Here is a 23419-nt window from a genome sequence, read left to right on the forward strand (position 1 = left end):
CTGAAAAAAGTAAAACCTAAGAACAAATTGTGAATTCATGTGTAGTAATAATAAGTGACGCTGGGCAGTGGCGGGTATGCCCAGCTCTTCTGGAAGCGTTCTTTGACAGAGAAACTGATCACTTGCGGGCATGTCTGTCTTTGCTTCACAGGAGTGGTCACCTTCTCACAACTTGAAGAGCCTAAGAAAGAAACAGCTGGCTACCCGAGAGGCCATGGCCCGCCAGACCGTGGTCTCAGATACAGAGCTGAGCGTTGTTGAGTCATCTGTGATCAGGTACCCTGTTTCCGCCCCTGTCATTTGTAATAGCCAAGACATGGTTGGGAAATTGACAAGTGTCATCCCAAGGCACCTCTAGTCTGCTTTTGAACATACGTTGGTGTTTCAGTACATGCTCATATTACTATAGAGTTAGTTTTAGTATTGCATTGCTTGGTGCAGTTTGCAGCAGTAACCTGTGCAGTAACACCTACACATCAGCACCCGTTAGTGAATATGATCATTCTCAGTGCCCTTCTGCTCCGTAAACTTCAGCTTCTGAAATTCAAATGAATGTAGCATGAATATCCAGATGGGTCACATTGTCATTTATGTTCACCAAAGGAAATGTATTAGGGATTCTAACTTAGGTACCACCCCGCCCCCATCCCCACTAAATTTACAAATAAAAAACTTCAGAGAGAATGATGAGTCGAGGTAAGGCCTCTGTTCTGCAGCAGAAACAGCAAAAAGGATTTTTTTCTTGTGTGAGGTCTAGATCACCACATTTTTCTGTGCAGGGTAAGTGTTCACTCGTGGCATTCGGAATAATTTGTGTTTTCCTGTTATTACTAGGCAAAGATTAGTTTCAGCCTTTCTTTTTTTTTTAAATGGTTTTGACCCCCTGTTAATGCATCTGTATTTGGGGTGAGTTAATTAATTATGTCACTTGAGGGAAAAGAAATATCTTTATCTTATTTTCCTCTATCCCAAAGCTTGTTGCAGGAGGCTGAGAGTAAATCTGAACTCAGTCAGAACATCTCTGCCCGGGAGCATTTTGTGTTTACCGATAATGATGGCCAAGTTTATCATCTCACTGTTGAAGGAAACTCAGTGAAAGATAGCGCTCGGATTCCACCAGATGTGAGTCCAACCTGTGATTAAATCTTCATTAAGATTTCTTATTAAAGTCCTTATTGGTTCTATATCCAGTGAAGCCATAGTTGAGTGTGAAAACTATCTCAGAAAAGTGTAATGTAAATAAACTTTACTAAGGAGCTATTATCACTGATTAAACTTGTTCCATACTGCTAGAGAATAGCATTATAACTGTTTCGATTAAATACTTAACCGTGTGTTACTCATTTTTATCACTATAATAATCCATGAGGAATTATTTACATTTTATCTATGACAAGACTGAGGGAGAGTGAGTAACTTTCCCCAGGTTGCACAGCCTAGTGAGATGGCAGAGCAGCATTTTAAAGCCAGGTCTGTCTGTCTGACTCTAGTTTCTCTTCTTTCCATTTCAAGCATTATCCTGAAGGATTTGACTAAAATCTAGTATTATTTTTGGGTAATAGTAATCAGTTGTAGGTATAAAAATATTTATTAATATTTACTAACATATATATCCTCCTCTGGGCTTGTGGAGTTCTCTAACCAAGGTTTTGTAGTTAATTGTGTCAATGTGTATCTCACAGGTTGTTTTTAATGGATGGATGAAGAAAATGTTTTTGTTAACGAATAATACTATAACCGTTAACTGGAGGATGAGATGGTTTTTTAAATATATATATATATTGATTTAAAATTGCCATCTAAAAATGGAATGTTGTAGGTGAATGCCAACCCTCATGAGGTTGCAGTGAGGATGTTGGCTGGGGCAGGGGATCCCCTTCCCACATGGCTCACTCACATGGCTGTTAATGCTGAGTGTGATGAGAGGCCTTGGTTCTTCCTCACATGAACCTCTCCACAGGGCTGCCTGAGTGTCCTCAGACATGGCAGCTAGCTTCCTCCAGAGCGAGTGATCAAAGAGAGAGCAAAAGAAAGCTGCAATGTCTTTTAGGACCTTGTTTTCAGAAGTCACATTTTCACAGTATGCTGTTGGGTCACTGTTCATTGTGAGAGGTGACTACCAAAGGACGTGAATACCAAAGGCAGAATCAGGTAGGGGGGTGGGCCTCTTAGGGGCTGGCTACCACATCTTCCTTATTAACAGCTTTAGAAGAATTGAGGGCATCCAAAAAACCTTCATTGATAAAAATTGAAACTAGCATGTGAAAGTGCTTTTCAAACTGTAATTACATTTTTACTGTTATATAGAACAATTCATATCTGAGACTTAGTAATGTCTATTTTAAACTCTCTAATATTGCCAAAAGTTTTCACTAGTGTGAAAATAATGCAAATGTGAAAAGTTGATATTTGGTAGTTATAAGTAGGAGCAGTAACTTTAAGTGTGTAGCAAGAAAAGCTACGGTTAAAGGGTATGGGCATAAGAGTTGCAGTGTAATGAGCTGTCCTCTGGAAAGTCAGTTTGCTTTCTTAGTAATATTCAGAGCTCCTCTAGACTCCAGAGAAGGACCCATCTGAACTCCGATTGTGGCACTTGCAAATAGCTCAGTCTCTCTAATCACGTCACATTTGAGATTAGAATAGAAATAATCCAATAATTTTTGAGATTCTAGTTCCCCCCCACCCTAAAAAAAGTAAAAATTTTTGAACATTAGACACATGAATTTTTCTCTTTGTAACTGCTTCTTTCAGGATTATTGCACCACACAGCTTTTAAGATTCTACACTGTTTTATGGAGATCTGAAGTCAGGATATAGCAAGTCTCTATTCTGCCTGCCAGACCATTTTATTCCACAGCTAGAAGCAGCTTCCTCAAGGAATGACCATCCTAATAAGGATCCAGCCTTATTAGTGAAATTAGTGCGTATTTTAGAGCAGATTATTTTTAGGGAAAGAGAATTAAGCATCTACTATATAAAACATGAGAAATTGGTTTTGGTTCATTATTTTTATTTGCAGTAATCAGAATATTTTTCAATGACTAATAAATATGTAGAATTTAGGCAGAGGTTTTGTTTGTTTATTTTTTTATTATTTATTTATTTATTATTTTTTTTGCGGTACGCGGGCCTCTCACTGTTGCGGCCTCTCCCGTTGCGGAGCACAGGCTCCGGACGCGCAGGATCAGCGGCCATGGCTCACGGGCCTAGCCGCTCCGCGGCATGTGGGATCTTCCCGGACCGGGGCACGAACCCGTGTCCCCTGCATCGGCAGGCAGACTCTCAACCACTGCGCCACCAGGGAAGCCCTGTTTGTTTATTTTAATCCAATATTTATCTTACCCTCCTCCCAAATGTAAAGTGTTAAACATTTGTTTTGAGTTGAAACTTCCCCTGAGTTTTGGCCCCAGAACTAACAGTATATAAAAATGGAAAAGAAGCAGAAAGCTTGACATTTTAAATTATGTTCTCATGGAGAGTTTATAGTTGACTGACTGCCTTTATTCAGAAAACCAGAATAGCAGGAGAGAATGAATATCTTTGCTTTGCTGCCAGCCTTACTTCTGATCTTTTGAACATCACATTTTACACGTAGGCAACATATCCATGTCAACTAATAATACTCTATCATAGAGTTTTAAATCTTACACTGGTTCTCTTGGGATTATTTGGAGCCACAAAGCGAGTTTGTGCCACATCCTCTGAAAGCACCTTAGACTTTCCATATGGTTTATATCCCATCAACAAGCTCTTAGGTAGAAAGGTCTGAGTTGTTTAATTGTGCAGTTGTATTAATACATCACTTGTAATTCTAAGCTGGTAACACTGATTTCTGGGCAAATTTAAACTTTAATATTCTAATTTTTAGAAGTTAGAAACTAAGATTATAAAATGTAAAAAAAAATTTAAGACTGAAAAAGTAAATTTAAAGGCAAATTCTTAAACATTCTGTTAATATGGTCAGGAGAATAGAAATAAGATCTTTATACTATACAGAACTCTATTTAACATAGCTTTCTAAGTTTTTTATTAATTGAATTCATTAAAATACTTAATCCAATTTTTTCTTCTGTTTCTTGACTAACATTATGATTTACGCAGTATTTGGTGTGTGTGCAAGTCTACTAATAGCCAATTTGGCAAACCCTTGGAGCTTTCCTCCTTCTTACTATCGATGGCATGAGAGCTAAACACGTGAAGTTTTACATTGTTCTATAAATTAAGAAACAAGATTTCTTTTAATATAAGTAGAGAATAAGTAGAAAAGTAATTGAGCAATAATATTATTTAATAGCTAACATGTATTGACTGTTTACTCTGTGGCAGGCATTGTCATAAAGCCTTTACCTGTAGAAATTTATTAACACTAATAGGAACTCCTCAAGTTCTGTGAGCTTACCATACTTTATTGATGATAAATTCTAGGCACAGAAAGATTAGTAAACATGCCCCAAATCACACAGCAAATTAAATGATAAAGCTTGGATTCAAGCCCAGGCAGCTGACCCCAGAGCCCAGGCTCCTCGGCTCTCCATCACATGACCTCTGTGCATGTGTTAGATCTTGAAGCTCCTTTCTCCCCACTTGGATTTATTACAGTAGTGTTTCATTCTTATATTTGTGTTTCCCTGTGTAACTTCTCTGCAGAGCCTTCTGTGATTTCAAATTGTGCAGATGCCTTTAATACCCAGTATCTTTTCACCTTCTTTATTCCAGAAGGTATCAGTGAAGCTCTGGATCCCCTTTTTCTTTCTTTTTTTTTAATTGAAATATAGTTGGCATACAATATTATGTTAGTTTCAGATGTACTACATAGTGATGGATCCTCTCTTTCAATAGAAAAATTGCTGAACAATTAGCTGTGAAACAGCTTTAAGTTTCCCCCAGAATAGATTTATTTATCCTTTTGCAGTGAGGGATAACTTGGAGACAGGAGCTCTCTTGAAAGGGTGTCCTTTCCTTCTCTTTTTTTCTTCTTTTAATTTTCTTTTCTCTGAAGTAGTTCTCCCTCAAAAGACATCCCTTTTCTATAAACCTAGTTCAGATAACAATGTCTATCTAACTGAAATCTCCTGGTTCTTCCTAGTTGAAATCGAAATGCTAGGTAGCTCTCGTAGTGTCTGAACTCTGTTAGTGTTTGATGACGTTCTTACTAAAGCAAAACCGTTTTTAATTAGGTTTTATTAAAATATCTTAATTATTTTATCACAGTTATTAAATAAAAATATTTCTCTGTTATGACTGCTTATAAGTGGTGAAATTGATGTGTATTTGTTGCTGTTGTTTTCTAGGGAAGTATGGGTAGTATTACCTGCATCGCTTGGAAAGGTGATACATTAGTTCTTGGAGATGTGGATGGAAATTTAAATTTTTGGGATTTGAAAGGCAGAGTATCCAGGTATGAGTCAAAAATGCAATCGTGTTATTTGGTTTAAAAAAAAAATCTCTTGGTATGGTTCCATTGGAGGCTTGTGACTTGGTAATAAGCAGGGTCACCAAATATGGTCATGTGGAGCTTGGACCATTGGGTCTCTTGTCACTGAACTTGGGAGGAAGGGCCTTGAGCCAAACTCTGGAACATTCATAGAAGACCCTTATCTGCAGATGGCTCATGCAGAAGTCCTGGGACACTATTCCAGCCATTGTTAAAGAGCAGACACTTTCTCTTATACGTGGCCCCTGTCCCAGAAAGCAGAGATTCTCCTGTCACATCACTAGACCTTGTCAAAAACAGAAATAGAAAGAGACATTGGACATATCTCTTGATGATGAGATATTACTCTACTTCATATTGGTGTTTTGGTTTTTGTTTGTTTGTCCTCAGAGGAATACCTACACACCGAAGTTGGGTGAGGAAGATTCGTTTTGCCCCTGGTAAAGGAAACCAAAAATTAATAGCAATGTACAATGATGGAGCTGAAGTATGGGATACTAAAGAGGTAGGCCCAGCTCCACGTGGGTACACTGCAAATGAAGCTGCTGGCCATAGGAACTATGTATATTTTTCTTCCTTCTGACTTAGAAATGAAAACTATGTAATGGGTTTGTCAAGCTTATTAAAAGTTTTCTTCCTTTAAAATTTTTCTTTCACAGTATTTCTGTTTTAAAGGTGATAGCTCAACAGATTTTTAATGTTATCACTATCTTTGGGACCTTTAAAATGCAGTCTGCATGTGGAAGGTAGACTGCCAAAGACTGTTCAGTTTTGAACGTAAACTGGACCTTTGCCACAGGCGCTGTCTTTCCTTGACTGTTTAATCCAGAATGATTAACATCTTCCTTTTCTTTGTGAAAGTGACAATCAAATTCACTCTTGAAGGTTCAGATGGTGAGCAGTTTAAGAAGTGGAAGAAATGTAACCTTTCGGATACTGGACGTGGACTGGTGTACATCAGATAAAGTGATCCTGGCTTCAGATGATGGGTGTATCAGGGTCCTGGAGATGTCCATGAAGTCCACCTGTTTTAGGATGGATGAACAGGAGTTAACTGGTATGGAGTTTTAGGGAAAGGATGCTTGGAAACCTGTCTTTATTTTGCACCAGCTGCTCTCTTCAGGGGAGAGAGATGCTTCTGTTTCATCTCAGTCTTGCTTTCTAGGAATCTGAGTTTAAGAAAATATTATATATTAACTTAAAGCTTGAGTGTTTTTATTGCTGAGATGCTAGACTCTTTGTAACTGCAGACGTCAATCATTCCCTGACTCTGGTTTACCAAGCGCCCCTTCCTTGACCCTTTTCTGAGTGCTCTGTCAAAAGATCAAAGATGTTTACATTTATAAAAATGGCTTCCTCAGACTTTAGGAGAACTCATTAGAGGACATAAATCTAGTGATAAGGTGCTGCTGGCTTTTTAATAGTGAGCCTTATATCTTTCTCAACCATGCATCATGGAGAAATCACTTTGGAAAGTGTTCCGAGTATCATGAATTTTGATGCCCATCTTATGGCTTGTTAAAGGGCCAGTCAAAACAAAATTAGATGATTGCACTACCTTACCCTTTTTTGTATGGTTTTGTATGGTTTATGCTTTGAGATTTTTTTTTCCAGAATGAAAAATATTTTAGCAAAAATAACTGTGACTGTAAAAGAAGGATGAAAAGTTTGTGAATGCACCCATCAATCTACTTGAAAATCAGACTTCCTTCATTAAGTTTTCTCCAAGCATATATTTGGTGTACACTTTAAGCTATCTGATCTGTAAAAAATTTCATTAGAGAATTGTTTAGTCATTTATTGAGTTTCATCTTAGAAACTGTCAGCTCTGGGAATTGTCTATACCTTTGTAGAGTCAATCTTTGGCACATTCAGAGGCAATAGTGTTTTGAAAACCTGCCCCTTCATGTTATGTTTGTGCTTGAGGCACTACCAAGTTGTTGTTCATGTTGGCTGGGCTACCTTACATTAGGTGTGCTTTTGTTTTTGTCACTGTCCCACTCTCACTGTATTTGGGAACCACCACCTCTTATTCTGTAACCGTGTCTGCCATCTGCTGAGGCAGAAATTGAGCATTGCATTCCCATATCTGTCCTTGAGACACCTGCCAGCTCTGCGGAAGTAACAGGACTTCCTCCTAGGGAAAGACAAGCATAGATACTATTTTAAACATAAAGTTATTAAGGAAATGGAGGGAATTTCAAGGATGATTTTTCTTTTAGTTACTAATTCTAGGTAAAGAAGTGTGCAAATATAATCTAAATGTTTGAGAAGCTTTTCTTTGACCTTTAACTTAAAATTTGTATCTAAAAATCTCCATAGCCAGGGTACTTATTTTTAAATTAAACTGACTACAGAATTAGAGCCCATCATTAGCACATGTTTAATACCATACCCGAACGGCTGGCCTGCAGCCAGAGTTTAGATTACATTTTTCTTTTAAAGTTTTCCTAATACTAAAAAAAAAAAAAAAATTATTCCTATCCAGTCTCTGTTGGTGTGACCTCAGCCAGAAAGGGAAAAATTTTTAAATAATGGGAAAGGACAATAAAATTGTGCATATTTCCACATATTGAACTTTAAACTCAGAACAACACTCAATAAATGTTAAAGAATAAAAACTGGTGAGAGTGTAAATATGGAGTTAGGAAAAAGATGTCTGTGTTTGCTGCCAGATATGTGCTGATTTGAGCTTGGAAAAATATCAATCGTTTGATATAATATATTCCTATTCTGAGGAATTAGAAATGTATTTTGGACTTACTGATGTTGGATAAAAATAAAATCATTTGAGGTCATGTGCAGTGATATAATATTTAATATATTTTCTTCAATTCTCCTTGATGACAAGTAGAAAAATCATAATACATTGATTCAAATACGTTTTCTTAGAATAGCTTAGATAGTCTTCTTCTTCCACCTGGCCTTTATTTGCATTTGTCTGATACCTCCCCCCACCCCCCATAAAGGGGGAGGTCAGACAAATGTAGAAAATTGGAATCCCTGTTTTTGAGTTGGAGAATCCTTCTTGCCCACACTGCCTATTATCAGGGGCATAAAATGGCATAAAACAATCTTAATATTCTTTTTAGCAGCATCTAAAAGGAATTCAAGAGTATGAGACTTTAATAACATTTAGTATGATGCTGTTTCCAAGCACTTTAAATAGTATCACTATGGTGTCAGAGACTCTTCAATCTTGCTTTCTTCCCAACTCTTAGCCCCTGTGTCGTAAGTAGTGATTACATTGAATATACTCTCTGAGTTGCCACCAGACTTACACACCATTCTCTGCTGACTTCTCTGTAAACTGTCTATAGCTGAAGCTTTATAGTAGTATAAAATTTTACTTATTAAAAGTAAAAACTGTTTTCTTGTCTAGAACCCGTGTGGTGCCCATATCTCCTTGTTCCAAGGGCCGCCCTCGCCTTGAAAGCTTTCTTATTACATCAGCCTTGGAATGGACGGTATTCTTTAGACATTTCTCATGTGTAAGTTTTTTTGCATTTTTGTTTTCCTTTCCTAATTGATTTAAGATTGAAGGACACCCATGAAAATCAGCAGTGACCTGTCTCCAGGGCCTATAGGGATTGGAACCTTAAAACCGAGCTGAGGCAGTAATGGCAGACACACTAAAAGAATCACTGATCTGCCTCTTGTCTTCACCCCTCTGGGGACTTTGGGGAAGCGTGAGCCTGTGGACAGCTGTGAGTACACGTGCTGCTCTCAGGTGGCTTTGTGGTAGTCTTACTGTCTGAACATGGGGCATGGCATACTGAGTGTGAAGAGGGCCAGTTGAGGCCAAGAGGAATTTGGGGACAAGATTAATTCTTTTTAGAAGCAGCATGAAGGGGCCTACTTCAGAGGTATTTTATGTTTTATAGTCTGCCTCATTGCAAAAAAATATTCACATTATTAGTGGTTATTAGTTAAACTACCACAGGTGTTACAGGACTTATGCCATGTGGAATGCACAGATAGGCCTGGGTTAGGGGAATTAAAAAGATAATAATATGATGAGGTATCTTTTCTCCAAGAAGTATCTACTTAAAGAAATGAATGGTCATTTTGCAGAGCAGAACAAGCAGATTCCTTTAGTCATTGCTAAGTTCCTTATTAACATGAATCTAAATCTAATAGTTTTTAGAGCTCACTGATCAATTTTCTGGTTTCTTGAAGGCCAGGGGGACTTTCTGTACTCATTTCTTGGTTTTGACTAAATAACATAAAAGCAGACATTAAAGATGATTGGTAGGTTCCTGAGTAGACTGTTGCTGTTTTGGTCTACAACCAGGTTTTTAACCAAGGACTACAAAGAAGTTATTTCTATATTAATACAACTATTTTTTCTGGTGAAGAAATAAATCGCAAGTGAAATAAAAAAATTGTAAGTGAAGAGAAAATGAACTCATTTAAAATCTTTTCTTGGTACAGTGATTATCCAGAAAATGAAGAAATAAAGAATCTCCTTCAAGAGCAGTTGAACTCATTGTCTAAGTAAGCACTCTAACTATGTTTTATTAGAAGATAAGAATATGAAAAAGAAAAGCATAATGATTTAGGCTTTTTAAAATTAAAATAAGCTTTGTTTTAGAAAATATTTAGTGGCCCACGGAGAGACCATTCTGTTCACAGAGGTGTGTTTCCCTTTAGAATCTTTGTCTTGTGGAAGTAAGGTTCAGATTGCTGTGCAGTGGACGTCTTATAGCTCAGCCTGCCTCCAGCACAGGTCCCCTGCGAAGCCTCGTGTTAGAGGGTGTACACAGGGCGATTCTTGTGTGTCCACTTCCCTCTCCTAAAGTGAGCTCTCTGTGTCAGGAGCTGTGTATGCACTATTCTGGCTAAGAAATTAACATGCTCCCTAGAGCCAAGGGCATTTAAAAATATGTACTGGGAATAATATTGGAAAGGAAGTAGAAAAATATGGGTCCACAAGGAGTTCTTGGTAAAACATAGCATGTTTTTGCAATCTAGACTCTGCCACAAGTATTTTAATACTTAATAAATTAATGATAATAGAATATTTTATTGATGTCAAATTCGAAATACTTTATTGTTTTCTCTCTTCCAAGGTTAGCCTTTATGTTTAAATGGAAAAGAATAGATTTAAAGACTATCTTCCCTTCTTCCTGATTTATAAATATTCTATATTTGGCTATTTTAGAAATAGCAATTTATAAAAACACTAGCCTTTCTTCCTTAAATATTTTAATTTTTGAATACGTTCAAGAATAAATTCTGAATGCATCGTCTCTAAAGTATGTACTGTTCCTGATGATTATCAGCAAAATCGTTTTATCAACAATGACATTCTTGTTCCTATTGTTAGACAGCTGTTCATACTTTTAAAAACGTGAGCTGAACTGCTTCAAGAAGCAAGAAGGTGAATCACAATTAGAGCCTTAAGCTGTGGTGGTTGATGGGTACTGCTTCTCCAAACCTAGATACACTCTAAGCCCTGTAAGCTTTTGCAGTTTCAGGGTCACAGCAAAGTGACTTCTTTTGTAAGTTCTAAGCATACCCTTTGGGTAGGATGTTTCATTTTAAGAGTTAATGATTTATCTCCTTTGTTGTTGGATTCAAAAATGTTGTCTTGCCTTTGTCTGGATTCCTGTCCACAGTGACATAAAGAAACTCTTGCTCGATCCGGAATTTACTCTCTTGCAGAGATGCCTGCTTGTTTCAAGGTAACTCTGTTTGAAATGTTTTGTGTAAGACACAGGGAATTTCAGGTTAACTCATTTCTTTTATTAAGGTTGTTTGTTAAGACCAGACTCTTTCGGATTTTAGAAAATATATCAGTTCATCCTTTATAGTTGGCTTACAATTAATTTTGAAAGTAGTACTACAAATAGGAAAAAAAACCCCCACATTTTAAACATGAGATCTAGGCCTTCTCTATTGAAAAGACTCCCTCCTACAGACAGTGTTTTAAAATATCAGCTACAAAGTGCATAAATATACCTATATATATTGGTGTACCAATATTGGTATTAAATGTACCAATAACTTACATTTAGAAGTAATAACGTCTACATTCTTACTGTACAGTAGAGTTGTCCCTTATAAAAAAAGACATTTCCCTCCACTCCCCAGAGAATAAATAGCATATTATTTCCACACCTTATCTAGTCAGTTATTCCAGAGGAACTTCTTCCTTAGTTGGTCCAGATTGAAAGGTATGCTAATGGCAAACCAGGTAAATAATGGCCCAGGCTTCAGAACCATGGTGTTCCTCTTAACACAGAACAAAGGGGGATTTGGGTCTGAAAGGGCCTCATGCAGTCAGAGCCCTGTGCCGTTGGAGACCCAGTAACAGGGCTGGAGGACTTGCAGCTTCACCTCTTCCACCCAGCCCAGCACGTGGTCTTTCACATGCCAGCACCATGCTCCCAGCACTTGAAGCTACTGTGGGAAGCCCCCATCCAGGCCCCACTCTGCTGTGTGAGTTCAGTGGAAACTTTGGTTTCACCCTTGCCAGGCTTTACGGCGATGAATCGGAGCTGCACTTCTGGACTGTCGCTGCCCACTACCTGCACAGCTTGTCCCAGGAGAAGGCAGCAAGCACACCAGCTGCTAAAGAAACTGCTCCTCGAGACAAAGTGAACAACCCACTAGATATATGTTATGATGTGCTCTGTGAAAATGCCTATTTTCAGGTATTATGTTTCATATATTAAAAACCTTTAAAGCTCTGTCTTTGTAAGCATCTTAACCTTGGGAAACTTTCGCACTAAGTAAAGGTCCATGTAATAGAAATGAGTCCCTTGGCACATTCACATAAAAAAGGATTGACTCAGTACTTGAAAAGCTCATAAATTCTTACAGAGTTTTTTAATAGACATTAAAATTTTATTATTAACAGTTCTAATTTTTTTTGGTCTTAAAATTTTTTTTCAACTTGGTTCATTTTAATTTTCTCATTTTATTAATTTTCTATAAATAACAAACAATTTACTTGGTTTAAATTTGCTGTTATATATATAAAGGTAGTTTCGTAATTTTTTTAACTTCCAGTAGAGTACTTAATTACACATAGAGATTTTTTTTCCAGCTCTACTGAAGTGCCAGTTTCTGTAAGCAGGCAGACTTGCACACAGATTAGAATACATTTCAACATTTTTTCTTCTTAGATTCTTATTAAGCTGTTAGATTTCTATGAAGCTGATTAATAACCTCAGAAGTCAAAGTAATGTTTACTAAAATGACTTTAAGTATAATTTAAATAATTCAAAAGTTTTAAAATCCAGCCTCAATTTTCTCTCTCTTTTATTTTTCTACTCTAGAAATTTCAGCTGGAAAGGGTTAATCTCCAGGAGGTGAAACGGTCAACTTATGATCATACCAGGAAATGTACAGACCAGCTACTTCTCTTGGGTCAAGTATGTCAGTTTTTATAACTCTTTTCATGTTTCAGGGAGTTCCTAGTTGATTAGTAATTTACAGCATTACTTATAACACACACACACACACACACACACACACACACACACACACACTATATAGTGTTTCCTTAAAAGTATAAAAGTATAAGTATAAATTATGCTTTCTTTCGAAATAAGACCAACAAACATTCTGAGAAAGCAAAGATATATATGGTTAACCAGCTTGTAATTTTGGCTTCCATAATGTCACATGAGGCCTAACTAGTTTTGTTTGGTTTTGGTTTTGTGTCTTTGAATTGACTGGTGCAAAGCTTACATAAGCACCTGTATAAACCAGAATGTGGTTTTACATTTGTCCTAAAGAAGCAGTGTTGTACTTTTGTTCAACTTGTATATACGTAAACAAAGTGTTCACGAACATTTTTGAGAAAAGTCCTCTTTAAGCTGAAAACTTCAGTGTTCCAAATTATGAATTTTAAAAGGTTATGTTGGAGGAAAATGGCCTCGTAATTAGAAGAACTGTTTCTCTTATTAGACAGACAGAGCTGTGCAGTTGTTATTGGAAACAAGCGCAGATAACCAGCATTATTACTGTGATTCACTGAAAGCCTGCTTGGTCACAACTGTCACCTCGTCAGGCCCCTCCCAGAGCACCATTAAGCTAGTGGCAACTAATATGATTGCCAATGGGAAATTGGCAGGTAAGGCATGTTTTGGGGTATGTTCGTTAATACTCTGGAAAATCAGACCCACTCCTGGAAAGTAATTGGTTATTAGGGATATTTCTTTCTTTTTTATATACACTGGAGAAAAGTAGAAAGATTATTGCTAGCAGTTGATAAGATGACCATATAATTTAATCATCTAGACCAGAGTGCTTTTTAAAGAGTAAATGGGGCACTATTAATAATTGCCAAGACAATAGGCATAAATTGGATAAACCTGGGCACCCTAAATGCTGAAAATCAGTGAGTGAGGTAGGCTTTACTTGTTTGTTTTCTGGACTGTGTTTGTACTTCCAACCCTGTTCATTTGAGTGGTAACATTGTAAAGCCCTATTTTAATATTTTATTTTAAAATTTAAGTCAGTAATGTCTCCAATAGGTAGGTATAAAATGTCCAAGACCAGATGAAGTCAAATGGTGATTTTACCCTTTAGTGACTCGTCAGAAAGACAGCTCCAGTGTCACTTGTGGGGCTGCTGTTTTGTCTTCCAGAGGGTGTTCAGTTGCTCTGCCTGATAGACAAAGCTGCAGATGCCTGCCGCTACCTGCAGACCTACGGCGAGTGGAACCGGGCAGCGTGGCTTGCCAAAGTAGGTGATTCTAGCAGGTGCCTTGAACATTTGGGATAGAAAGTTCAGTCTTGAACTTTGGACTCAAGATTTAGAAGCATTTTTGTGGCTGCAAAGCGGCTTTGCGAATATTTTCTTGCAACTTTCATCCTCTTATTCTTTGAGTATAAATTACATTTCTTATTGCAAATTGGAGGTTGCATTCGTAGCAGTTAAGTGAAAGCAGCTGCCTCCTCTCCCTGCTGGGGTGGGAGCCCAGACTCAGCCCAGCGGCGCCGCCAGGCCTGGCGGTCCCGAAGGCGTGGGTCCCCGCCACTGCTGGTCGTGATGCTGCGGCATCAGGGGGTGTGTAATAAAGCAGAGCCGAGCTTTGTTTCATAGGTACAGATCCCATTTCGATTCCATTCTTTTCCCTTCTGTAGTGCAGGATGTCTCTGTTTTTAACATGGGCGTCTTTCCCAGGTCCGTTTAAATCCAGAAGAGTGCGCTGATGTTTTAAAGCGCTGGGTTGACCACCTTTGCTCCCCTCAAGTGAACCAGAAGTCAAAGGCCCTCCTGGTCCTCCTCTCCCTGGGCTGCTTTTCCAGCGTGGCTGAGACGCTTCACAGGTACACCCAGTGTCCACAGCTGGTCAGGACCACCCGGGATTAACCACCTTACGCTGTCCTGAGGCTCTGCCGGGTGGAGAGTAGTCCTCGGTGTCGGGAGTGAAGGGAGAAGCATACATTTTAGGTTTATTTAAAAAAGAAACCTAAAGGGATGGAACAGTCTGTGTTTTTAATTCTTCATTTGGCCTAGGAACTGTGTTATTTTCCTGCCAATATGCTAGTCACACCTAACAGGTACCTGTTTAAAAAGAATATTAAATAAGTCTTCAGAGAATTGGGGACAATTCATCTTTGAGTAGAGCAACTGAGATGAAGGCTAGAAGGCAGTAGGAAGGGTGAAGAAAGTGTGGCGAGTTGGAGGTGTCCCCTCTGAGAACCTTGAAGGGTAATTAATACTCATCACTTGTTATAGGACATTTTATTTATTTAAAATCTAAGGGAGGTAGGTTGAGGCAAATACTACAAAAGCTTACTTGTTAAATCTGGGTAGTGGGTATGTGGATCCTTGTCCTATCTCTGTAGATTTCTGTGAAATTCAACGATTTCACAGATTTTTTTTAAGTATTAATAAAAAAGAGCGGGAGGTTGGGGCGTGAGAATTCTCCCTTCCTTTCCTCTAAGCCGGGGCTGAGAACGGTGCTGGTGTGACTTACGCAGCACTCGGGCTTCCGGGGAGAGTGTGTACAAGTCTTTACATAGAAACACGCCCTGGGACGGTTCTCTCAGATACCGTAAATTACAGCACCTAACTCGCGTTCTGTTGAGCAGCATGAGGTACTTCGACAGAGCGGCCTTGTTTGTGGAAGCTTGTCTCAAGTACGTTGCGATTGAAGTCAGCGAGGACACAGATATCCTTTGCCGGGGCATGTGTGCTGAGGAGGAAGCAGATGCCGTAGCGGGTTTTAGAATCTCTCTCGGTTGTGCTGCCGGGGAAGAGCTATTCTATCGAGAAAGATCTGTATTCTGACCCTCCAGAGCCAGGAAAGAGGGAGAAACGAGAGGGACGGAATCAGAGAGAAGGTTGTTGCACCACCGGCATCAGCTGTGAGATAGACGGAGGGTCAGGAAGGGCTGTAAAGGGGAGGGAGCCCGAATTTTGTAATGTTTTGTTTGAACTTAAAAAGAAGATAGAGGAAGACTAGTTTAGGAAAGGTAAAGGAGGCTGCTACTGGAATAAATGCATATTGGAATAGAATAAAAAGAAAGACTTGCTGTTATCCATAGGGACAGTCTAACATGGAACAAGACACAGCAGCACTTCAGAGAGACGTGTCGTGCAGGCAGGTCCCTGTGGTCCACGTATGACCAGGAGCATTTCAGTTCTACACGTCACTTGAGTCACATGTGTTTCTTTGAAAAGAATGAGCTTGAGAATCCAACTCCCAGGTCCTTGTTTTTGCAGAGGCCTTGTTGTTATATCATTGCACTTTTTCTTGAATTGTTACATTGTGGCCTCATTTCTACATGTCATGGTTTTGATTTTCTGTATAATTTTTTACAGAAAATTAAGCTGAACTCAGTGTCATATATCTAGGCACTGGGGAAGTTGGCTCTAGTTTGAAGGAGCCATTTTGGATATCAGAGCACAGTGGAACAGGGCTGTCTAAAATCCCAACACCCAGCTATCTGGAGCTCTTGCCTTGGGGCAGGCTTTGTAAATAGAACCTCTCAGTGAAGCTCATCTGCCTCTTAAACCACCAGCCTCTCCGACTTTCGAATGGCATGAGGGCATGCACGTGAGTTTCACTTCTGTCATCCTTCTTTCTCCAGTCCTTAAGTGCATTTAGACCTTGGAGAATCTGGGAGCATGTTAGTTGGGTCTTGTAGAAGGACAGGCTCTGGGCTCAGCTGGTGCAAGTGCAGGGACATTACACACTGAAACATCGCCTCCCCCCGCCAGGAGTTGCCCTCCCCCAGGGAAGAGGAAACTGTGCTTCTCCCGTGCTGCCCTCCCGTGGACACTCCAGCAGAGCTGGTCATTGTTTCCGGCCTGTGGGCAGCTGGTGGAGCCCTTTTTGCCCCCCTTTTCCTTAACTGTGGTTTACAGAAACTCGTCTCCGCTATATATGCGGATTATGCCCGAAGTTTGAAGAACCTCGGTTTTAAACAGGGAGCGGTTTTTTTTGCTTCAAAAGCTGGAGCAGCTGGCAAAGATTTATTGAATGAGCTGGAGTCTCCCAAGCAAGAACTGACTGAAGAGTGACAGGTCGGCATGTACCATGGCACGCGGCCTCGCGAGCAGTCGGCCGGGGCGTTGGTCTGGCTGTGGACGGTCACAGCCCAGGCTCATAACGATGCCGTCCCTGCCAGGGTCCTTGTGGGCTGTTTCACTACATGTGCACAGCAGTATGTGAACGTTTATGCTGTCAGGAGCAGGTTCTAGGACCTGTATTTATCTCAGACAAAGATGGGAACGCTTCAGATTTTGAAAGTATAACATTTTATACTTTTGGAGACAGTTTTAAGAGTCCCTGGAAACACTTTTAATTTTTTTAAAACTTAAAATCCAAGCAACTGAATTGCTTTTCTCATTGACTAGATTTAAATCTATAGTAAAAGGAGTTTGTGAGACCTATTCTGAAATCTGTGCTTTGCCTGTGTTTATATACAGTCATTCCAGGTACAAACAGAGCAGAAACATTTAAGCAGTAAAGGTGACTTACCATAGCATTCCTTGTTTTCTTACCTTGAAAACAGAACTGTTGATTTCCTGATTTAGGCAATTGCTAAATTTTGTAATTTCAGGTTCATAGGCTCATAGAGAAATTGTAAGCTTTATGTTTTGTTCCAGTATGTGGAGTCTTGTATATTTTGGATTTTAACTCCAGTGATGTGTTACAGTAACCTCCTCTCTGAAGGCACTCTTCTTTAATGTTCTTTGTTTTCTTCCAATGACTGAACTATATGAGATGTGACTGCTATAAATTATTGCTAAAAATTTAAATGTGTATAATTTACAGAAATGATAAATAAAAAGGGACTTCATCCCAGCCAGGCCTTTGTGTTCTCTGAGCTGCTGCGCACCAGGCCGGGTGCTGGGCTGGTGCCTCAGGAGTCCGTCGAGCTGCCCGGCCCTCCAGCATCCGAGCCGCTTTGCTGAACCCGGAGAACCTGGGCTGCGGGGGCTCGGGCCCCAGCATAGAGCTGCCTCTGAGTTCCTGGGTGGGCAGGGCTCGGCTTGTGGCTCTCAGAGGTGAGGAAATGGCCTTCCTGTCTTCTCCTCCTGGATGTCCACAGTGGCACATATCGTAACACCCACCAGGAGGTGTTTTTAGATAAAATCGTAGTCTCTACCCTTAGATATCAATCAGTCTGCCCCATCGGACAAGGAACTGAGATCCATGGAGAGGAAGAGCCTGTCCTGGGAAAGCACAGGCCAGTGCTTTGGCTAAATGTCCTAGAAGAAACCCAGGACCCATTCATTGGTCCTGTGATTGGCTAACCTTCTTGCCCTTTCTTTGCCTAGGTAGGTTACATAGAATTTTTGAAGGCCATGGGCAAACCCAGCTCTCTTTATATTGTTTATTAGTTAAATGCTTGTCAGGATAGACTTTATTAATTCAGCCGTCAACTAGCTAAAGGAGAAAAGAATGCTGGCCTTAGTAAGCAGAGAGAAAAAAGAAGAAATTCCGGCATAGGGCATCTTGAAAGTTTAATGTGCTTTGGATTGGAGGCCAGCAAATAGGCAGTGAGCTGTTGCCTGACTGTGGGAATGGAGGAGCGGACCAGGCGCAGCTCGGCAGCAGCTGAGCAGAGAGGCCCGAGAGCCTGGAACATGTCACAGACCGGCTGGTGAGGATGGCAGCCAGTCTGTGTCAAGACGCCCCTCTGGTGAGCATTCGAATTCAAGGGCAGCTGAATCACACTCACAGTCTTTCTGAACCTCAGCTTGCCTTTCCACGGAAGGCCTTTAAGCACATTGTGTTATCAGTGCATTAGCAAAGGAGGCTTCGCTTCCCAGGGTGACACAAGCAGCGGGAATTGGGAAGGAGAGTGACCGTGACTTCAGGTCAGCAGGTGTCTCCCTGTGCAGATCCCCACAGGTGTGCTTGTCAGGCCCTTGGCCCTTCCCTTGGCAATGAAGGAAGCCTGGGTGGAGGGGAGAAACCTGGTCTGGTGGGCAGGGGCTTCTGCGCAAGGGAGGCCCCATGTGAGACCACTCCTCTGGCTGCTCTCGCAGAGCCATTTCCTGTCGCTCACTGTTACCTTTTTCCTGTTCGGTTAGTAATTGTTCTGCGGGTGGTGGCATGCTCTCGGCCAGGGTGGAAGCAGAACCTTTTGTTCTTCTAAAATAGATATCAGAGCAGCATCAGTACAAGCTTCATGTCCCTCCCAGACGCAACTAATCAGAAATTCTCTACAGAATAGACCTCACCTCGATATGAAAACAGCTCCTCTCTTGACTGTTTGTTGCCTGGAGATTTCCTCTTGCATGAAGACAGCATTAGGTTTCAGTGAATCTTCAGCTCGTGGTCACCCGTAGTATTGCATTCTCCTCGGCAGCACTCCATGATTGACGTGAAGTGTTCAGGTACAAACTTGTAGTCATGCTAGAATAAAAGAATTCTGCAAGGCAGAAATGACAGACAAGTGAGAGTATTCTCTGAGCCAGTAGGGCTCTGTTTCTTTGGGATCTATTTTAGAAGAACAAAAGCTTCTGCTCCCATCTTGTAACTGATTTGACTGACTCAAAACAACTTGTGAATGAAAGAAGTCTGTCAGTTAAAATGTAAAGGGATTTTTAATTGGTTATACTTGAAGGTGCTGGTGTTTTAAAAGAAGAAAAGCGAAGGAGCTGGGCTTTAGGAATGCAGTTCTCCTGAGAACTGCTGGAATCCAATTAGATGGGCAGGCCCAAAGGGCACTCGGATGGGCACATTGCCCCACTTGCCTTTCTTGTCCTTAAAGGCTCCTTGCATGTGTTTGCTCCGTCAGCCATGCCGGGCCCACGCAGAATAATGCCATGAAGGCCCCACTTCTCTCCCACTCAGATTTTCAGTGACTGCGGCTCTCAGATGAGTCCCTGCAGGCATTTTGCCTCAGCATTTGGCTCTCAAACCGAAAAAGGCCAACTAAACACTCCTTATTTTTTTCAGTGACATTGAGAAATATGACTTGGTCAAGGTGAAAGTAACTGTCCTAAGTACAAGAGAAGGAAAGACATTCTAGGTTCTGTAGGTGATTTGGGTTTGATATTTAGCTTTTCCATCTTCCATATTTATTTTTAGCAAAGCCAAGTGCAGTTAGGCAAGAAGGCTGTTAAAAACCCTGTGATGTACAGCTTCAGAAAGATTGAACAAATTAGTTAAGACTTTAAGGTTAGATAAAAAGACATTCCTCAGTCACCGCCTTAAAAACATTGCTTGGGTTCGTTTTCTCTCGTGTTGACTGTCTTCTTGAAACTGAAGTCGGTGGGCTGGTGTGGGGCAGCAGTGCGGGCTGGCGGGGAACGGGGGCAGGTGGGTGGGCTGCACGGGAAGGGGCCCCTGTTCCGGGACATCCTCAAGATGAAGAGCTGAAATTGCGGCCTGCAGACCTGCCTGTTCTGTAAACAAAGTTTTACTGGAACAACCATGACCATTTGTTCAGTGTCTGTAGCTGCTTTCAATTCAAGAGATTTGAGTATTTGCAACAGATACTCTATGTCCTATAAAACCTAAAATATTTACTGTCTGGCCCTTTACAGGAAAAAGTTTACCCACTCCTACTCTAGGTCCATAATGCCAACTTGAGATGAAATTTCAGATGTCCAGTTGTCTTTTCCGGGTACAGATCAGTGATCCTTCTCTGACTAGGTACACTAGAACTTAGCTCTTTTCAGAAACATGTTGTTATAAGCGTCATCGCATCCGGCTCCTTTATGGGCCCCAATTCCCATGGCAGTGGGTCTAGGAAACTACGTACAACATGTATCACCTGGGCTGACCTTAGTCTTATTTCTGACAGTTCTGAGATAAATAGATGGTATATATACGTCATCAATCAATGATAGATGACATCAGCAGACGATAGAAAATTTATATCCAAGAGCTGTTTCATTACCAGCAATTTTAAGCAAATCTCAGTCTTACTCCAGACACCTCCTAACATGTTCTGCTATAATAAGACCTCATTTTATTCCAGTATTTTGACATTCTACCATCTAGAGCTTTCATGCTTCAGGCAGGGTGGAAGATGAAAAATCGTTACACCCTAAACCTGTGGTAGGCATTACTGTTGCTGACGTGAGTTCACAGGGTACAGATGTTTCTGGACAGAAACCCTGGGTGGGGGGAGTCTCAGCACCTGATGACTCGGGCTTCGTGTAATCCCATGTGGATGAGCCAGGAAGTGCGGTTATCAAAAGGGGAGGATGGATAAGCCTGCAACCTAATCAAATGGAGAAGCTCAACTGAGGAGGAAACTGGCAAACTGTAAGTTGGCACAGATACATTGTGGGAGGGAGTGAGGGAAGGAGGAAGGCCTGAGAAACGAGATTTCTTAAAGGCTGATTTGGGGGGAAATGATTCGGATCGTTTTCTTAAGAACCATCTGTCCAACAACAAAATTTAGTTCTGTGGATTAGGTTCACTTCCCAGTGGTCTCGAGTGCGCATCGGGAATGTAATTGAACAATAGGCCCTTGCATGTCTTAAGTTGCTAATATCTGTCAAGAGTAGGACAAGAAAAATAGACCGTGTCCCGTGAAGCAGCTGGAAAGCTGTCCTATAGAGGATCGTGTTCTAGCAAGAGTCTAGCATTAGTTAATTCAAGGGATCTTAAGAATCTGATTTAAGTTTGTGCTCTTGGCAATGCCATTGCACATTGCAGAGGGTCTGCTGGAGCCACACTGGCTAGCAGAGTAACTGTCAGCCAAGCCTTGGGTTTTGCTTTTTGCTTTTGCAAAGCTGCTCAGCAGTGGTTCTGAATGCCAGTGCCCAAGGTTTGGAACAAAGAGGAAAGCGTGGCCTCGGGATGGCATGTCCCTGCCATCTAGCTGCCTGACCTTGGGCAAGCTGTCACGTGAGCCTCCTTTGTAAGAGGGGAATAATGTTGCCTGCCTCCCGGGGTGGTTGAGAGAAAGATGACAGATGGGAGGGCTCATCAGTCCAGAGGACGCCCGAGTCCTTAGACGTTATTCAGGAACGTGTGTGTTCTGTCTGCGTCGCTGCTCATGGGAAGATGGATGAGACTGTCAGCTTTCGTTCAGGACGGGGAGTCTTGCTTGTGAGACACAGACCAGCAGGGTTAGAACAGGCCGGGAGGAAGGGGGATAAAAGGAAGACGGAAAGTGGCTCTCGGCATCCCTAACGTCTGTCGCCCACTCTGGCATCGCGGAAAAACTTGTTCTGAGCAGAAAGAACTTGATCTGGAGCCGGGGTGGACCACCTTCTCTCCATGAGGCATCTCCAGAAACCTGCTCCGTCCACGTCCAGCAGTTCCTCCCTGACCATCTCCCCCATACGCAGCAAGTCTTCTGCCTGAGACTCACATCACCTTCCTCCACCCCAGCCCTCTGCTGCCTCCCCAGCCCCTCCCTGCCCTGTCCTTACCCGTGGGAACCGCCAAGCTCCGAGCGTGGACTGAGCCACCACCTTCTGTGGGAGGCACTTCCCTACAACTGGGTGAGGCTGGGATGGAGGAGAGAAGTGAAGAGCAGCCCTGGGCACGAGGGGACGTTCACCCCCGACAGCGGAAGGACTGAACAGAATCCACCGGGAGTGGCCGTGAAAGGACACACGGCCAACAGTGGAAGACAAACCAGGAAAGGCGCACAGCAGGTGCAGTGGGGTTCAGAAAGGACAGGGAGCAGGTGACTCACTGGGGCCTCCTGGGGAGTAGGTGTCAGCATGGCCCTGAAAGATGGGCAGGAATGAGCCCAGCCGGTCCAGGCAGGTGAAAAGCGCAAAGAAAGGTGTGGTTGTGGAAACTGACCTAGAACCAACACCAGCAAATGGTTCCATTTTTCAGCAGTGTTGGATACGTCCCCTGGGGCTGGGTGGGAGGAGCGTGTGGACCAGCCCAGACGCCCCTGAGGGCCCAGCTGGGGCCCGGCCCTGCGCACTCTGCTCACCAGAGAACTGGCCAGCGGCTCCCATCAGTTGCTCCAGGTAGCGGGGGAGCTGCGTTCTCAGAGCCGCATCGCTGACGGTGGGTGAGAAGGAAAAGGCAGGAGCTTCTCTGTCACCATGTATAAACCCAGGAAAAAACATTTTGGCCACTTCTTGAAGAACAAGGGAAGACTCAGCAGCCCTGGTTTCTCACCTGCGTGGTCTAAGGGCTGCACTGCACTGTAAATGCCACAGAAGGCACTCTCCCCCCAGTTCAGCCAGAGAAAGCAAGTCACTGTCCAATCTCCCATTGCTTTTGATAACCTTACCTTGCACCAGTGAGCAAAGGAACACACACACGTACACCAGGGAACTTGGAAATGACCAGCAATGTCCAGGTCAACGGCTTTTTTTTCTCTAGATGTGCTTGTGGTTATGACATTTTAAAAATGAAAGCACACAGTGTTGCTGTATTTTTGACTAGTTGGTTAGTATCGTTTGGCTGGTTCCTGGGACAGAATGAAATGTACCCGTATTTCTGGTGTTGCACAAAGAGCTGTGAGCAACTGGATTTGTGTTGCTTGATTTTAGTAGATTAGCTTCAGATGGACCCAAGCTTTTTCTTTTATGAATGACTGGGATCCACAGGCTCCAGAACAGATCAGAAAG

The 23419-nt window shown here is 41.6% G+C and overlaps 1 protein-coding gene across 3 annotated transcripts in view; it reads left to right on the forward strand.

Moving 5' to 3' along the window:
- WDR11 (WD repeat domain 11) overlaps positions 1-17718 on the forward strand; it is a 54551-nt gene extending 36833 nt beyond the window's left edge. The window contains exons 15-29 of one of the 3 annotated variants that reach the window (XM_029245869.1): positions 152-276; positions 975-1122; positions 5292-5398; positions 5825-5939; positions 6320-6491; positions 8817-8925; positions 9869-9931; positions 11056-11121; positions 11916-12093; positions 12721-12816; positions 13355-13520; positions 14037-14134; positions 14576-14721; positions 15490-15569; positions 16767-17711. In XM_029245869.1, coding sequence (XP_029101702.1) covers positions 152-276; positions 975-1122; positions 5292-5398; positions 5825-5939; positions 6320-6491; positions 8817-8925; positions 9869-9931; positions 11056-11121; positions 11916-12093; positions 12721-12816; positions 13355-13520; positions 14037-14134; positions 14576-14721; positions 15490-15569; positions 16767-16924 — 1827 coding nt within the window. In that variant the 3' untranslated portion in view covers positions 16925-17711. Of the gene's footprint in view, positions 1-151; positions 277-974; positions 1123-5291; positions 5399-5824; positions 5940-6319; positions 6492-8816; positions 8926-9868; positions 9932-11055; positions 11122-11915; positions 12094-12720; positions 12817-13354; positions 13521-14036; positions 14135-14575; positions 14722-15489; positions 15570-16766 lie in introns of those variants that run through there. The other 2 variants (XM_029245868.1, XR_003797109.1) reach the window with 2 other exon arrangements.
- Positions 17719-23419: the final 5701 nt, after the last annotated feature.

This window comes from Monodon monoceros, unplaced genomic scaffold (assembly GCF_005190385.1).
Source record: "Monodon monoceros isolate NGI ecotype Baffin Bay Population unplaced genomic scaffold, NGI_Narwhal_1 Super_Scaffold_4, whole genome shotgun sequence".
NCBI classification, from domain to species: domain Eukaryota; kingdom Metazoa; phylum Chordata; class Mammalia; order Artiodactyla; family Monodontidae; genus Monodon; species Monodon monoceros.